General features: G+C 44.4%; 1 protein-coding gene across 5 annotated transcripts in view; it reads left to right on the plus strand.

The window, feature by feature from the left end:
• The first annotated feature begins 1,189 nt into the window (after nt 1–1,189).
• LOC120313254 (gamma-aminobutyric acid receptor subunit beta-4) overlaps nt 1,190–17,946 on the plus strand; it is a 37,538-nt gene continuing 20,781 nt past the window's right edge. The window contains exons 1-5 of one of the 5 annotated variants that reach the window (XM_039354992.1): nt 1,370–1,421; nt 4,471–4,559; nt 6,125–6,199; nt 6,688–6,905; nt 15,176–15,243. In XM_039354992.1, coding sequence (XP_039210926.1) covers nt 15,196–15,243 — 48 coding nt within the window. In that variant the 5' untranslated portion in view covers nt 1,370–1,421; nt 4,471–4,559; nt 6,125–6,199; nt 6,688–6,905; nt 15,176–15,195. Of the gene's footprint in view, nt 1,422–4,470; nt 4,560–6,124; nt 6,200–6,562; nt 6,906–12,726; nt 14,392–15,175; nt 15,244–17,946 lie in introns of those variants that run through there. The other 4 variants (XM_039354993.1, XM_039354990.1, XM_039354994.1 and 1 more) reach the window with 4 other exon arrangements.

Genomic DNA, 17,946 nt, shown 5'->3' on the forward strand with positions numbered 1-17,946 from the left:
CCTCAAAAGAGGGGAAGAGGGAGGGTGGGATGGTGGGGGAGAAAGGGAAACGAACCACCCGCGGTGGCGCTAGGTCGATTTAAGCAGGAAATGCTAGTGCCGCCGCCGCCGCCGCCGGATAAGCGCGAGAGGGTTTAGCCTGGGCTAGGTCGAGGGAAAACAGGTAGCGGCTACTCGACTGAGGAATGGTCCCTTGGACCCCCAAGGGCGGGCGGCGTTCTCAAAGCTGCCGGGGCGGCGAGCTACGAAGGATCTCGGTTCGAGAAGAGCCTCGTCGGGCTCAGCGGTCGGGGAGCGAGCGAAGGAAGGAAGGAGTTGAGCTCCCTCTCTCTTTGCCCCGGGCTCCTCTTGCCCCTCCCCCTCTCCCTCCCCCCCTCGTGACGGAGTTGGTGCGGGTCAGGGAAAATTCGCGGAACCATCTTCTGTTCATCCGCATGCGGGGGCGGCGTTTCCTCCTCTCCCTGGAAACACCCCCGCCTCCCTTCCCTTTCGCCTGGCTTCTCGCCGCCCCTCCCGTTAGAGTCCATCCGCGCCAGTCGCTTTCCGCACCTCCTGCTCTGCACAGGCCACCCGGTGGGAAGCAGCCGAGGGCGCAGGCGGCCCCTTCCTAAAAATAGGGACGGGGACCCGCGCAGGGGCGGGAGGGGGCTGCCGAACGGCGCGTGGCTCCCCACTCTTCCCTCGCCGCTGCCCGACTGCTCGCGTAGACCTCGCCTCTTCTTGGTCCGCCGCCCCCATCCCAAAGGAGGCGAGCGGGCAGGAACGAACCTCCGCGCGGCCGGATGGCGACGTAGCGGCGGGGCCGGGGGCGGCAACGGCGCTCAGTAGGCAGCAGCGCGGTCGCTCGTCTGAAGGCTCTTTTCCGCGGTCCCCCGCCCACTCTCCCTCCCTCCCTCCCGTTCTCAGCCCTCGCCGCCGCCGCCGCCCGCGAGAACTGAGTCTACGTTTCACTGAGGCCGTTCGCGAGCGTTTGTCTCTGCTCGCTCCCGAGGGACCAGCTCCGTCGCCTGAGGAGGGAGAGCTCGCTCGCTCGCGCCACCGAGGATGCTGCTGTTGCCCCAAGTGCCGCTGCTGGGGGCCAGAAGAAGCGGAGTATCGGGCCGGCGCTGAGGGACCCTCCCGTGCGCCCCTCCCCTCCCGCTCCCTCCCTCCCCCCCTCCCCAAGGTTTAAATGCTTCATGTGATTAAAAAGCAGCCGCCGCAGCACCCCGACGTCGGGCACCCGGGATCTCGGTCGCGGGCATCGGCCCTTCCTGCGCGCAGAGGAGGGCGACGAGCGCGGCTCCCTTCCGCCCCTTCCGCCCTCCCCCTTCCCTCCCGTCCGTGGTCCTGGAGGTGGAAATGTGGAGATTTCAGGCACGCAGGCTGAGTGGATTCGTCTCTGCTTTGGCAGCTCTTTGTCTCGCCTGCTGCGCCCAAAGGTAAGAAGCGACGTCGGATCGGGGAGGCGAGGTTGGGCTGCGGAGACCCCCTCCCTCGTTTGCTTTCTTGCGCCACCCTCGAGTCCCCGGGAAGGGGACCCGCTCAGTCTCGCGGGGGAGAACTGCAGGCCGGCCGACGGAGCGCGCAAAAAAGGCTGACTTCGAAGGCGGCCTCCGGCGGGGAGGGCCCGGTGGGAAGCAATTGCTGCTGACCGTTCGCCTCCGGAGCAAATCGCCCCTGTCGTTGCGCCTCCGGACCCCGAGGGAGCTGCCGGCGCCGCGGCGAGATGGGGACGGGGGTCGGCGGCGATGCAGAAGCGGCGCCAGCACACCGATGCCCTGCCAGGTTGGCTCTCGTCTGCACGCGATCCGACGCCGGACTCCGACTGCCCGCGTGTCGTTTGCCTCTGCCTGCCTAACCCGGAGAGCCAGAGGCATCCGGACCGGGAGGCCGCATTTCTATCCAGGGTTCAAATCCCTTAAAGAGACAGACCTGTCCGGCCGTTGGCCCTGCTGGCATCTGGTGGGGAATTGGAATCCGGCTATAAATGGGGATTTGGGGTGTGTTTGTGTGTATGTGTATGTTATGTGTATTGGGTTTAGATAGAGATCACTGCCGAAAGAAATGCCTCTCCGCCCCCCCCCCCCATTCTGGAAAGGTTACGAAGGCTCTTCTGCAGAACTGGCCAGGAGCAGAAGCTGCTTTGGAAGCTGCTGAAGGACTTTTGCTAGTTAAGGGGGAGTTCATCTCCTCCCCCCAAGCCCTTTTCTGACCAGAGATAAGACAATGGGGCAAGCCATAAGTTCAAACCCCTTTGCCCTTCTCTCATATCAGGCTCTCTTTGAATAGAATATATTCATCTAAGCAGTCAAAAACTGAAAATTTGAACTGGAAAGTGGAGCTGTCTGGGTGCCAAACCATAAGTAGTTAGGGAAGAACTGACAGTCTAGTAAGCCGCCTATCTGAATAAGATCTCTGTGTAATTCAGAAGCTTGTATCATCACAGCAGGCCCATTCTGGTGCATCATCTTCTGAGCCATTCCTAGATATTCAGGTTAGGGTTAAGGGGAAAAACTCCTTGTAAAGAGCAATCTTTAGCCCATCATCAGATTTTTCTCTCATAAGGTTGCATGGAAAGGGGGAAAGAAAGACCCTGACAGATGATGTCAGAAGGAGCTGGAAGCTGATTCCATATAGCATATCTTAGGAGAGCTTTGCAGGATTTGGTCTTTGGTTCCCATTGGAAGACCAAGGGGACTTGATCTGTAGAATTATCAGATCAAATCACACCACACCTTTATTACTGCCATGGTCTTCAGAATTAGGCAGTGTTTGTGCCTAGTAAGGAAGTGTGGTGCCACCAGGACTTGAGTATTTCCCCTCCATAATTTCTCCAATCTTCTTTTTTGCTCACCATAAATGCTGGCCAGCACTGCCATGACTATACCTTCCAGTAACAAATCCCACGGATTTCATGCTTGAAGATAAACTTCCCTCTAGTCAGTTTCAAATCTCCTACCACATTCTAGTGATTTCCATGAGGTCTATTCTTTTAGGAGAGAAAATGCTTTCCCTGATTTGACTGATCCACATTAGATATAAGTTTAGATCCTTTACCTACTGCAAAACACTAATCTCCTGATCATTTGGATCATCCTTTTCTGTATTATTTCACTTACTCAAGATACCTCTTAAGATGAGAAGACCAGAAATTGTGCAGAGCATTCTAAAAGTGACCACCCCATGAATCTTTAGAAAGGATGCATCAGGACACTGCCCAGCTCTATTTGCACGCCTAGTTGTCACCTCCTGGCCAAGAAGCACTGATTTGCCTTTGCCCAAAGGCCAGGGGCAAACCAACCACCCAAAGTCTTCTTCTAGTCTGACTCATTAAGCAGCTAAGGAGGCGCCTTAACCCACTAACATTAGCACTAGCAGCAACCATGGTGGAAAAGAAAGGCTTCCTCAGCTTGGCTAAAGACACACAAACATTCGGAGAGGCCACATGCTGCTTCTATCTGCTGATTGTGTCTGAATCACATGCGGGGTGGTGGGCAGGAGGGGGAGCTCTGAAAGGTACTCTTGATCCACCTTGGCTGGCTGAGAGTCCTGCTGCAGCTTCTGTTCACCTTCAATCTGTGACAAAGGAAACAGTGCCTTTGCCTTGGGAAAGAGTATTGAGAAGGGTGACTACATGAGCCAGCCTGCAGGAGAACAAGGCCCTTGGGGATGATTATAGTGCAATGGTTGCAGGAGTGCGGAGCAGCTGCTGGGTTAAGGGTTCTTGGCCTCAGGGCTACAGGGTTTTGCTTCCTTTGTGTCTCAACCTGCTTCCTTCTTCCCACCCACCCCAATATTCTTTTCTGTCCCCTTTGGAGCCTCTCACTGGCTGCAGAAAGGCAGTTGCTCTTTAGAGCATTTTCAGGGGCTCAGGAGTCTCCTGCCTGTCTGGCAGTGGGTGGATCAGGGACAGCAGGAATGACAGCCATATTTAGGGAGCCCCAGGAGAATTAAGGGGGCAGAGCAGCCTCAGCTTCTTTTGTGTAAAGGCCGTGGCCTTGTGAGCTGATTTTAGCACATCTAATGGAAGGTCAAGCACAGGAGATGTTACATGTCAAGCAAGAACATCCAATGTTAGCAGCTTCTACTTTTGGAACCATGACATTATGGGGCAGAAGCTGTGAGGCTGTTAGGGCCCTGTCAAGAGGAATTAGGACACCATGAAAATGTGTGCAGATCCCCCCTGGCATTCCCAGAAGGCTGGGGGAAGGGACGGAAATGGCACAGCAGCTTCTGGGCAGAACCATCTGGGCTCAAGACAGGTGGCAGGCAGTGGGTGCAACCTGACAGGAGATGCTGGTGTGGGAATTACCCAACCTGCTGCAGTTGCACTGGCCGATCTCCCTCAATGCTTCTCTGGCCAGAGCAACTGTTCCTCCTTTAGGTCTTCTTGGTCACTACAGTCCAGGATCTTGTGGGATGCTGGGTGTGGATGTGGGTGTGGGACACTGATAGTGACCAGATCATGTTACCCTTTCTGTCTTCCAGCCCAGCTACTGGGAATATATCTGTAGTTAAAGATATTGTGGACAAATTGCTGAAAGGCTATGATGTCCGTCTCCGACCTGACTTTGGAGGTATGTAGATACTTCTATTCCTTTTGCTTTGTCTAGGGGCTTGGTTCAAAACAGACAGAGCCCCCCCAAGGCTACTTGGGCTCCTTTTATCAAAGCTACTGTCGCTCTGTAGTTTTTATGATGACCTTTGCAATTTCCCTCCCTTTCCTTCATCCTCACCTGTTTCTTGACTGGGCCAGGCAAACCATGCCTGATTAGGGTCAGTCTCCTCCAGAATCTGCTCTCAGTATTGAGAATGACAGAGACAGGGGGAATGAAAATTGGCCTTATCTGGTGGTGCCCTTTCTGCAGTGGTTGCTGCTACAGGTGTCCCCTTCCCGACTGCAAAGATCAAGATGTTGCTCCTTGCCCCAGCATCCTGTAATGTCACAGTGGTAGGTCAGTTACTCTGGCAAGGCCACTCCCATCTGTGCCTTCCCAGGCTGAGGGATGCATACACACAAATATATTGCTATGCAATTATTTGGGGTTCTTCCAATATGGCATGAAAAAGTCATGCGAAGGAAATCAGTTGTTTGCTTAGAAGTGTGCATATTGGTCATCCCAAAGAGGAAGAGTCCAGGGGCACCCCAAAATATCTGCAGTCAGGGAAACACTTCAGGGGCTGATCCTGTTAAATCATGCATTTTTGGCTGACAGATGTTAGGACTGGAGCTTTTGTTACTTTGTTGCGGTGTACAGTTCTTCATTGTATATTGGACATTGTCATGGTTCATGGTTGCTGTTGACTTTTTTTCCTTTGGAAATGTTTTGGGTCACCTTTATATTCATTTGGCTAAGATCCTGCAATATTAGTACTATTACTAATAACAAGGCTAAGACTATTGAAAGTGTTTTGTGCATATTTCATAGTTTAAACGTAGCTTGAGTGACTATGTACTGAGTAACTGGTAAGATGAGGGCAACGGAGTGTTGCTTGCAAAGAACTCGGTAGATAAGAGATCCAAGTTTACAGAGAATAACATGCTTGGAGTAATACTGGATGTGCTTGTGGTAACTTAGCATAAAATGTACCAAAACAGATGATCACTTTCCTTAACATAATCAGAGAAAGCTTTATGTGGTAAAGACTGGTAACATCACCCATATTTTCTCTTATCTTCTAAAAAGCAACTTATAAAAAACTAGATTGATCAAACCATAAAGGTTAGTAGAAACTATCATGTCATATGACATAATATCATATGTAAGATAATGACTTAGAATGTATTAGAGGAATTACTGTAAAGAGCATGAATTAACATGAAATTTAAAAAATAGGAGGAAAGATGTAGATGAAAGTGGTCTGATTCTGTGGAGTGGCATTGATAAATATATGCAATTTTTCAGAGAGGTGGGAGATGATGATAATGAGGATTTCATTTCCCATCTGCTGGGAATCTAATTCTACCAAGAATCAGAGGCCCAGTAAATTCTTGCTCTCTTGCTAATAAATTCATTTGCCAGAAGGTAGAAGAAAGAACAAAGGGTCTATTATCCCAGACCAAATTCATACTAAAGGGATGAGTTGAAGAAGTCATGGTGAAGGAAAATGATTGTGTTATCCTTGAATTCATGATATCCAGGGGAGAAGGAACTAAGAAGAATCAGATCTGCATGCTGGACTTCAGAAGAACATATTTGTTGAACTCTGAAGAAAGGTAGGTTAGATCCTATGACTTGAAATCTCGAAGGAGAAATATGTCTAGGAACCATGGGAAATGAACACAGTTGCAAACAATTCCAATAAGAAGAAAAATGGAAGGAATCTGATGGCCGAGAAGGTATCTGCATCATATTGGTGTGTTTTTAAAGAATTCTTGACTAGGCAACTACAGGTTCAAGATATAATTATTTGTAAGACTCTTGAGGAACAGGAAGAAGAACTGCAACCAAAACAATGATCAGATAAAAGAAAGTTAAGTCCAAGAGAGAAATATAATTTGAGAAAAACTTTCAGACTTGACACTCCCTAGGTCTCTTGAAGATAAAGGGAAGGGGGCGAACCACATTCAGACTTTTAAGATTGTCTTATAGTAACCTTATTATAAAAGCAGTATCAGCACTCGTGATTTCAGACTAGTCAGGACTACCTTGAAAGGCTGACAAAGTTGAGAGATATGACAGTAACTCTTAACTTACATTACAGAGAGTATAAGAAAAGAAGATATTGCTTGGAACCCAAAGAAGAAAGCTAAGCTACAAAGTGCTCAGATTTGGATGGGTGGAGCTTTGCTATTAGGAAGGATGAAAAAACACTCGATGGAAGGATAACACAAAAGAGGCCGTGGATGAGAGAAAATGCATATAAGGAAACAATGGCTGAAAACAATGAGCATTAGAGAAATATATTGCAGAGAGGAAAAGGTTAGTTGCCAGTCATGTGATGGAAAATAAATATTAAGATTAAAGGTGGCCAAGAAAGAGCAATACAAGTTTGATAGAATTTTTTTTAATACATGTTTGATAGAATTTAAAAAAAAAAAAAACTCTTCAGGCTGTGGGGAAAAGAGGTCTAAACAAGTAGTCTCCAGAAGACTGAATGGAATTAAGAATAAAAGGGATAAAATTTCAGGGATGAAACTGAAATGAGAAAATGCTGGAAGAAGTCTTTTAGAGATTTTTATGGGTTTGGAATGGATGATATAAATGCTAATATTTCTAGTGCTATAAATGAGAAGAAAGTCTCACATCCTTGTCAAATATTGAAAAATGATAAGTTGGTATAGGTGGTATTAAAAAATGAATGTGGCTTCCATAAGGAGTAGCTTATGAACTGTTTCGCTTGTATGAGGGTGGCCTCTATGCCATGACTAGAGGAAGGCTGCGATTGTTTCCCTGCATACAGGGGAAAGCATCAACGAGTCAGTGAAGTTAGTTTGGGCCTGGGAAGATAGAAAAGAATAACAAGAATAGCCATGAACAATGGTTGGGAGGTGCCATGCAGCATCATGCCAGGCAGGGGGATACGGAGACCCTTGTTTTGCCCTTCAGCAGGTCATTGACAAAGCTATGCATGCAAGGAACAAGTGTTACTGCATTTTGGATTATTTAGAGAAAGTATATGATAAAAATAGGGCTGAATTATTTTGGGCTTAATGGATAAAGAACTTGAAAAAAAGTGGAACTTTGATGTTATATCTGCTGACAGCAGCAACAATACTTTATGAACAAAAATGGAAGGATACTTTGATTTCCACAATGGACGAATGGCTGCAGAAGTTGATGGAATTAGCAGAGATGGCTAAATTGACTGCTCTGATTAAAGAAAGCAATACTTGGAAACTACTTTTGGACTTAGTGCTTGAAATGGAAAAAATGAAACTTTGATTTAGGGTTTTGCTGATTGGATAGGTTTGATTTTGGTTTTTGTTGATTAGATAGATTGCTACTACCACAATGGCTAATATATATTATGAACTAAAAGCAAAAAGTTGAAATTGTATGCTATTACCTTATTCTATTGCGCCAAAAAAAGTAGGAGGTCAATGCCTTTCTCTTTCTTTTCCATTTTACCCTACACTTTCTCCTTTTTTCCTTCTACTTCTATATTTTCCCTTTATTTTCTTTTTTCTTTGTATTTTTCTATTTTATACTTTGATAAACTAATAAAAAATTGAAATCAAAAGCAAAAATTGAATTATAGAATATTTTGCATGAAAATGAAATTAAAGTTACATTACTGAATGTGCTATAAACAATCCATGATAGAAATATAACATGGTGAGAATAAATACAAGGGCTACAAAGTAATGCCTCCACCATTATATAATTCACCACCAGATGCTAGTGGCGGCTTCTAAGAAACTCTTCTCTCTCTCTCTCTCTCTCTCTCTCTCTCTCTCTCTCTCTCTCTCTCTCTCTCTCTGTGTGTGTGTGTGTTAGCATTTGTTCTTTCACTTCAGTTGGTGAGAAATTACTGTGAAGAAAAATCGTGTTGCTGTTATTTGTGAAATGTCAATGTACCTGACATTTTTGACTGTTGAAGGAGTCTCTTCAATTGAGATTCACTGCTGAATGCTGCTTGTTTATAGTGATGATGTGTGTGGATGTGAGTACTGTGCGTTGCTTGGCTAAAAAAAAAGTATTAAGAATTACAAAACAGTGAACTGGGAGGAGCCAATTTGTGTGGTCAGAAATGAAGTGCTGTAGATGACCTATGGCAGCAACCTCTGAGTTCCACATGAGAGTCAAATGAATCAACTAGGAACAACCAACAGATTATCAATGGGAAATTGCTGTCAAACATAGCATTTCACAGGAATGTGTAGATCATATCATGGATCTTCTTCAATATCAGAAGGTTTGTTCCCAATGGATTCCTTGAATCCTATAGCAACAATGAGAGCTTCACCAAACGTGAAAATATGTCGCATCCATATTACGACATCTCCAACATTTGGGTTGTAAATTAGAATACATACAAGATAATTTTTTAGGATCTAAATGCCATCTATAAAACATTTTATAAAAATTTTCCCTCAAATTTTGAGCTTGTGTAAATTTAACATTTCTGATCCAAATTATCTCCCATAAGTCCAATGGGATTGGTTCCTGGATATTCTGAGCCCATTTAATCATACAGTCTTTGACCAATTCTGTTTCCAAGTCTAATTCTATTAAAGCATTATAAATTCTTTCTATATGGGCCTGACTCTGATCTTTAATCTGAATAACCAAATTTTCATCTTCTAATGTTATTCCCTCTTTCTTATCTACAGTCCACCTATCCACTATTTGTAGGTATTGAAACCATGACTGTAGAATATTTTCTTGCCTTAATACATCTAGGGATTTTAAATGCCAGTCCAAACCTGACCAAATTAATAATTCTTTATACAAAATTTTGTCAAAATTCATCCCCTTAGAAATTCCCTCGATTGCATGTCTAGGAATCCCCCAGATAGGTATTTTATAATTTAACCTATGATAATACTTTTTCCAAACTCGAAGTAAGGCATTCCTCAAAATGTGTGATTTGAAAGCCCGGTCCACTTTCTTATTAAAAATTAAATATGCATGCCAACCATACATTAAATCCCACCATTCAAGAGAAAGAATATCCTTATTTGTTAAGTTAAGCCAATCACTTATCCAAGTTAAGGCGGCTACCAATATGAAGTTCTTTGGTGTAAGTCAGGGACCCCTCCTGTTCATGTGTAGAGTTAGCCTTCCATAGCTGTGGCAGAGAGTAGTGTGGACAGGCTTTATAACTCTCCCGTGATGGTTGAATAATGCTATGAAGAAGCTATAAAATACTAATGAACAAAGATGGCTGTAGACTGGAATAGGGTAAGATTTCCTTTATGGGGTCATCCTATTGGGATTCGAGGCTGCTTCAGAAGGGAGTGGTTCTTTTAGCCTTACTCATCCAGTTCATGATCCTCAAGGTTGATCTGTCTAGCCTCTCTTGCTAGGTGTGCAACCATATGGAGGAGCGTTGTCAGACCTCTTTGCCTATTCTGGTGGGATAGATGGTTGTGGGCTGGGAGAGACTGGTTTTGGTTCCAGTCCCGTGCTGGGTCCTGTTTGAACTGTACAAAGGGCTCACACCTTCCTCCTTGAAGGGGTGGAGGGGATGAAGCCGGACTGGTCTTGACTTATAGGGCATGGAAACATCCCAGCTAAAGGGCAGGTCTTTTTTTATGAAGGCATTAGAATTGTGCCAAGAGAAATGAGCTATACTTTCTGCAAATATTCATTAACACATTTTAAATTGTTTAAATTGTTGTGTTATCCTGTACTGTTTTCTATTTTTTAACCTAATTGATTTATTGCATACCACCAGAGTCATGTCTGAGAGATGGGCAGCTATATAAATGTAGTTAATAAATCAATCTCCAAAAGGGTTCCTCTGATGAACATGAAACAACTGATTGTTGTATTATTTCCATAACATATTAATGGTAATGATATATGAAATGAAGTGTTTATGTTGACCCTTTGAATTTATTGTGTAGTGTATGTTACTGAGCCTAATCTTCAGTAATTGCAGATTCAGCCAGAAAAATGACAGAGGAATTTTTTCAGCCAGTGCCCAAAGTTTTCTGAAAGTTAGCAGTACATCACTGGATGACCTAAGACAGGAGGGTCTTCTCTGAGTTCTCTCTGCTGCAAGCACTCAGCAGCCCTGGGCAACTGTAATAAGGAGGTGCCGAACAAAGGCTTTTAATTGATCAAGTATGCAACCTATGGGGCTAATGGAATGGTGCAGCAGAATATATTTAAAAAGCAAAGTGAAATGAGTTAAGAACTCAACATTTTTTCCTCTGAAATATAGAAGTAAAAACTGGCCTGAGAGAAGCATGGAAGAGTCAGATGAAGCCCACTTCATCCTAGAATAGAACAGCCCTTTTATCCTTCTAACACAGACTTCTGACCTGCTGCTCAATCCCTAACCCAGGCATCATAATCCTAATTAGGTCGGTCTGCTTCCTGAGTGACCCCTACTATTATATTTCCAAAAATCAACTGGAAATAAAACCTGGTAATTTGCTTCCCTCCTGCATGTTTCCACTAGCCGTCCCCTCTTGATCCAACTTCACCCTCTTGACTTCCCTCATTTCTTCCAATCACCCCCTCCCACTCCTGTCTTCTGTTCATCACAAACCCCCACCCTTACCACATGCTTCCGTGCTGTACTGCAGTGCTCAGGGTCCTTCTTGCCCACTTTCATTCAGATCCTCCTCCGTTCTAACATTCTGTGTTCTATCATGGATTTCTTCTCTTACATCTAAGCTAAACTAACCAATCCTTGCCACCATCTTTATTCATGCTGTTGATTTCTTCTCTCGGCAACCTCATGCTTCTTCTTACGCTGCCATCAACTCACCTGGAGCCATATAGAACATTTGAGGGCAGGATTGACAGCAACTATTAGACCTGTGGACAGTAGGAGTACCCCTAGAGTTGTCTGTTACAAACCTCATTTATCTGCCCAGACTTTCTAGTGTTTAGAGTAGACACTTCTTGTCCTTACTGCATGGACGTTAGAAGGCCTTTGCAGCCTACTGATATTCCAGTCTGCTGCTGTTAAGGTGCATTTGGAACCACTGATCAGCGACTATAGGAATATGATGTTTTTCAAGTAGATCTTTAACTAAAATAACAGATGCTATCTGGGGGGGGGGGCAGTTGCAAATTCAGCCACCTCTGCTGGCCAAGCAAATCTCCAGTCATGTGTGATGATATGCAAGGGGAGAATGAAGACAGCTGTGATTATCCTGAAGAAAACATCTTGTTCTCTATAGAGGGATTCCTATTTCCAGGTGTGAAATATGAGGACTGTATATAGCAGTGGTTCTCAACCTTTTTAATGCCGCGACCCCCAACCGGTTGTAAGTCGAGGACTACTCAACCGGTCGTAAGTCGAGGACTACTCAACTGGTGCAGCACCGTTTGCAGAATGGTACTTTTGGCGGGCTCAGCAGGGCAGAGACAGCCTGGACAATTCCTATTGGCTTTTGAAAGCCAATAGAATTAGACTCTATTCAAGAGAGTCTATTCTATTGGCTTTCAAAAGCCAATAGAATAAAAGGGAGTAGCAAAGCTAAGGAAAAGGGGAAAAAATGGCGGACTGCGTTGTTTGGCGACCCCCGTGAAATGGTCGTTCGACCCCAAATGGGGTCCCGACCCACAGGTTGAGAACCACTGGTATATAGGGTCCCCATCACCATTAGAAGACTTATGCAGACTATCAGTTCCTGGCAGAGCTTCCTTTGCTAAGCATCCAGTATCAGAACCAGAGGCTGATGTAGTTTACTTATAAGAACTAACCTTTCTGTTTCTGTCTGACTAATTTCAGACAAAACAAATCCATGGAGCATTCTCAGAACAGGGAGCCACAACTTTTCCCAATCCAAGTCATGCATTTGGCTTTCAGTTGGGTGCGGGGAGTCTGTCTGCCAAAAGGAAATATGCCACTCTGAAAACTATGAATGTCTGCATGGGCTTCTAACCATGTCTCAGCACTCTACACACATTTCTATGTTCCTTGCTTCTAGTCTATCTCTTGTCAGCCCTTTTAGGAAGGCAAGATAAAGAAATGGGCTTCTAGGTGTCTTGAAATATGCTATATTGCAGTTAAGGTCTTCTTGTAACAGTCTTGAAAGCCTGTTAAAACTTCAGCCTATACGTTATACAACAAGTGGAATTGTTTTGAGTTTCTTTCAGGACTTAAATGTATTTGTGATAATGGCTTGACATAGTCCTGATACTTTTCTGAATCAAACTCACATTCCATGACACATATTAACCAAAGTTCTCTGTTCAAATTATAAAGTTATTAAAATATTTGTGAAACCATAAAACAATAAAATGTACAAAATACAATTAGTAATAACACTGAAGATATATATGCAAACCTTCCAAGAGCAGAGCAGGATTTTCAAAGCAAACTGATTCCAAAGTAAAATGTGTTAGAGAAGAGGCAAATCTTTCCAGGCACCAATACAAGCAGCAAATGGGCTTCCCTGCACTCCGTTCCTAAAAAGGGACTCTCTCCTCACCTGGAGGAGAGTAGCTAACAGTAATGGAAGAACCCAAGCAGATACATAAAGAAAAAGCTCTGGTCCCAAATTGTTCCAGTCTTCAAAAACCAGCTCAAACTGGGCCAGGAATTAGGCCAAGAAACGAATGGGCACCCAAGAAGAATCTTGACATGACACAGTTCCAAGCGATAGCTATGTGAATAGAATAGAGCTGGAAGGGACCTTGGAGGTCTTCTAGTCCAGCCCCCTGCTCAAGCAGGAGAACCTATACAAGCTATAGCCTCCAGCTCTGTTCCAGGCTAACTGAAGTGGGTGAACTGTTGTCAGGGGGAGTCACACCCTGCAGCATTTCGACTGAGAGATTCTCTGATCTCTGCCAAGAAAGCTCTAGGTCAGACATGTCAAACTCTTGACGTCATGTGACATTGTGCAATGTATCGGGATGGTTTTGCCATTGCCGGCAATGGGGTGGGCACGGCTTCTGGATGACGCATCCGGCCCGTGGGCCGGCAGTTTGACACCCCTGCTCTAGGTAGAAGATAATAGAAGTTTTCCTCACCATCAAGACCACCTGAGACAGGCTGAACACTATTCAGATGAATATTTGGGCCTTCTACCAACTATTTCTGTCTTGTGTGGACTTTGTTTCAATTTTCCCAGTATCACCCAATTAATTACTGGGCTCAGGCACTAGCTCAAGACATAAACTCCCTTCTTGTGATCCTGTAATCCCTTTATTCAGGGTAGAGTCAAGGTGACTGGATGGAGAGGAGAAGCTGGATACAGTGAAGACAGTTCAGCCATAATCCCTGTAAGGTCTCCCACAACCTGTTGAATCTCTGCCTGAAAAATTTCATGCCATGGAGAGATAACTGTTAATTGCTCAGCATCATCTTCTGGAAACAACCAGTAAAATAAGAGGAAAATTAACTCCTTCCCTAATTCCAATGATCTGGAGAAACTCCATAATTAAACTCATCCAAGGCACTAAGCGTTAATAGAATAAAAGAGGAGCAGATTGCCCATGCAAGACCCTCTATGGTTTTGGATAAACAGCTGTCCAATCTCTTCCTAAGAGCCTCCAGTGTTAGAGTACTCCCCAGTTCTGAAATTGTTCCAAAAGAATAAGCAAGGGGTCCTGTAGAATCAACAAAGACATGTATTGTGGGAGCTGCTAACCAAGATTCTGATTCCTCAACTCTTGTAGTTGTTTAAATTCTTTCTCACCTAACCCTAACCTTTGATCAAGGATCACCACTTGTCACCTTCCTGACATTCATAGTGTTTTGCTTTAATTTTCTTTCACCAGGCCTGTCAGATTGGCTGGATGTTGTCATCCCCAACTGCAGAGGAAGGTGCTGAAGGTAAAAGAGCTCCTGAGAAAGTGAATAGTCTGGCCAGAGGTCCCACCAAGCAGTTGCTTATGCAGAAGGGACATTCAGAGCAATTTAGCATCATGTGTTCTTTTAAGTGAAATGCCATTGCTCTTTATTTTTTTCATGAATGAACTCTGATTACAGGAGACCAATTAATGGGGCAAAGGGCAGCATCCTCTTTTCTTCTATGATTTAGAAAGAAAAGCAATTTCATGTTCTTTCAGAGGGGACTTTGTTAAGGCCTTTTATTCTGGAGCTTTATATTTTTCATAGTATTTATGCTTGGGAAAATCAGTCAAAACTGAAACAATTAGCCTCACTGTTGCTTGTAATCATGGCTTCTCTTCTATCTGGAGGGGGGAATTAAATCTTTTTTAGTCAACTGTTGGTTCTCATAAAAGAGGCTTCCTTCTCCTGTATCTTGACATGAGGTTTACCAAGGCTTTGGTGGCATTTGGCAGAGACTAGACACAAACACTTTATTGTCAGTTTCAAAACTTGTCCATATCAGAGATATATGTAGCTCAGTAGTGAACTGCTGGATTCTTGGATGCTAGGCTTAGGCTTGCAGTGCTTTTGTTGCCTGGCCTGGTGATGGAATGTCTGCAAGAAAACAATCAAACCCAAAGACCATCAAGAACCCAATTCACTTTATCCATTTTATGAGAGCTTGAAGTTTTATTCCATAAAGAAAAATCAGGGTTGATTGTCCATGACAGACCTAAATTAGTTCAATTTGCATGGGGACTAATCCTACCTCCTTGTGCTTCAGGTAACCCTGTTACAGTCGGAATGAGCATCCACATTTCGAGCATTGATCAGATTTCTGAAGTGAATATGGTGAGTATGAATGAGAATAACAAAATCATCCTTTTGGGGAATTTCATATTATGCAACCAATTGAGCAGACCCAATTTGAATTGAACAGAGAGGCATTAAATGTTCTCACTGTCCTCATTTGCAAATGGTGTTTAGCTAGAAGTGAGGTATACCAGAGCATGGGGAATGCATGAGCACACATTCAAACATGTGATATTCTATACAGTGTGATATTGTATACGTATACAATATAAATATATTATTTAATGTCATGCTTTTGCCCTGAGAATTATTTGCAGCAAATTCTATTTTATTCTGATGGCAAATATCAGACAGGAAAAGACTTTTGAAATACGGTAGAAAAATCTGTCTTCAGTTAATAAATGATCTTGTATTGTATTGACAACCAATGGAATACCACCTGCAGCTACTTGCAGCCTCCCCCTTTACCCCACTGTTTTTTGCTCTTTTGAAAAGATTCTGCACTGAGTTCAGTGACAAGACTTGTTAGAATCTACCATCGGGGGGGGGGGGGCGCTAGAATAGATGTGAAAACTCCATCCCATAAAGTTGGTGGAAAGCTTCACATGTTTCTCTAAATGGTTCTAGGCTGGATCTCTCCCTCTATCAATTACTTCTTGTCCTGCCCTCAAGTGCTTTGGAGAATAGGTTCAGCCCCTCTTTTCTGTGACAGCCCTTCAAATATTGGAAGACCGCTATCATGTCACACACCCCCCAGTCCTTTTCTTTATTAGCCTAGACATACATAGTTCCTGCAATCGTTCCTTGTATGATTTAGCTTCCAGCCCCCTAATCATGAATATAGCTCTTCTCTGTACTCCTTCTAGAGTCTCAGCATCTTTTTGTATAGCGATGACCAGGGCTTTTTTTGTCATAGAACACCCAGAATGGAGTTCCGGCACCATTTTTGGATGGACCCTTGTAGGGTAGGCAAGGCGGGTTGTATGACGTGTGTGAGTTCCGGCACTTTTTTTTTTTTTTTTTTTTTTTACAAAAAAAGCACTGGCGGTGACTAAAACTAGATGCAGCCTTCCAAGCAGGGTGTGACTAAAGCGGCATAAAGCGGTACTAGCCCTCTGTTGATGCAGCCTAAGACTATGTTGGCTTTTTTGACACAAATGTGTGTTGTGATACAGACACTATCTTGACTTAGCTGTGTGTGATGTCTTGATGCAAATACAAAAGGATGGAGTTGTGATGTCACAATATAGCCTCCTCAATGGAAAAGTTGTGATATTAGCCTAAAATGAGCATATGGTAGTTCTTAAAATCCTGCTTCCAAATTTAGCAGGAAGCTAAATTACATTTGCTTTGTAAGGGGGCCTTTCCACGTGGAGACACCCTACAGAAGATTCAGGAGAGGTTAATCCCTGTTCTTGGCATTCTGGGCTTGGCTTTTGCCTTAGATGCCAGGTAGCCTCAAATGGAGGCTAAGAAGGAGGCGCAAGGAGAGGAGCTCATAAGAATCTCTTCTCTAAGAACACTTTTGCTTCTCTTCTATAATATTTCATGCTGGTTGTCTCTGTCATTTCCTATGGCAACAAAATCAATAGTCTAAATATACCTTGAGAAAGTGGCTTCCTTGGATATGCTACGTATCATGGGTGTCCAACTTCTGGCTTGAGTGAAGAGGAATCGCCTCGAGCTACATATAAAATATACAATATAGTTAATATATATTAAACTTATACAATCCTAGCACCTCAGTAAAAAGCTATGTCAAATTGTTTCAGGATGTGGTTATTGCTGAGTGATGGATGGGGGGCCACCAGGTACAGTAGTGCACTATGAGGCTGGGGCTTTATGGAGCCTCCTCACAGGGTGACAGTCAGGCTGAGTTGCTATGGAGACAGGCTAGCTTGGATCACTGCATGCTTCCGATCATATGATTAATTAATCTCCAAGTATTGCTTCAGCAGAGTTTTCTTGCAGTAGAGGGTCAAAAAAGAAGAAAATTCAGATTAATTTTGCCAAAGAATCTATTCGTCTCATGGCTGAATTCCTGGCCCATAATATTTCTATACAATAGTCCTCAACTTACAACACTTCATCTAGTGACCATTGAAAGTTACAACAGGACTGATAAAAGTGACTTATGGCCATTTTTCGCACTTATGTCCATTGCAGCCTCCCCATGGTCACGTGATCAAAATTGAAGCGTTTAGCCACTGCCTCATATTTATGACGGTCGCAGAGTCCTGGAGTCACGTGATCCCCTTTTGCAACCTTCTGACAAGCAAAGTCAACGGGGAAGCCAGATTCACTTAACGACTGTGTGACTAACTCACCAGCTGCAGTGATTCACTTAATACTCTGGCAATTCACTGTGGCAAGAAAAGTCACAAAATGGGGGCAAAATTCACTTAACAATTGTCTCACTTAGCAATGGAAATTTTGGGCTCAACTGTAAGTCGGGCACTACCTGTGTTAGATTTTTGCCCTGCGTTTCACTCAGGAACAAAAGGCAAAGGAGCCGGCATGCCTTCCCCCTGCATCCCCACAGCCTCCGCTGCCGCCCAATGAGGCCGATTGGACTGAGCAGGAGTGATTGGCACCAAGGCACCCTGTGAGCTTTGGTGGCCAGAACTCTCGCCGGTCCATCCCCAACCCCAACCCCAACCCCAAGGCTGCCATCCAGGGCCAAGAAGAGGAGGGAGTGTCCAGGGAGCCTCAGCCTCAACACCACTCAGCCGAACCCCTCTT

Source organism: Crotalus tigris, unplaced genomic scaffold (assembly GCF_016545835.1).
Source record: "Crotalus tigris isolate CLP2741 ecotype Arizona unplaced genomic scaffold, ASM1654583v1 scf7180000018585.330925593:3314079, whole genome shotgun sequence".
Classification (NCBI taxonomy): Eukaryota; Metazoa; Chordata; class Lepidosauria; order Squamata; family Viperidae; genus Crotalus; species Crotalus tigris.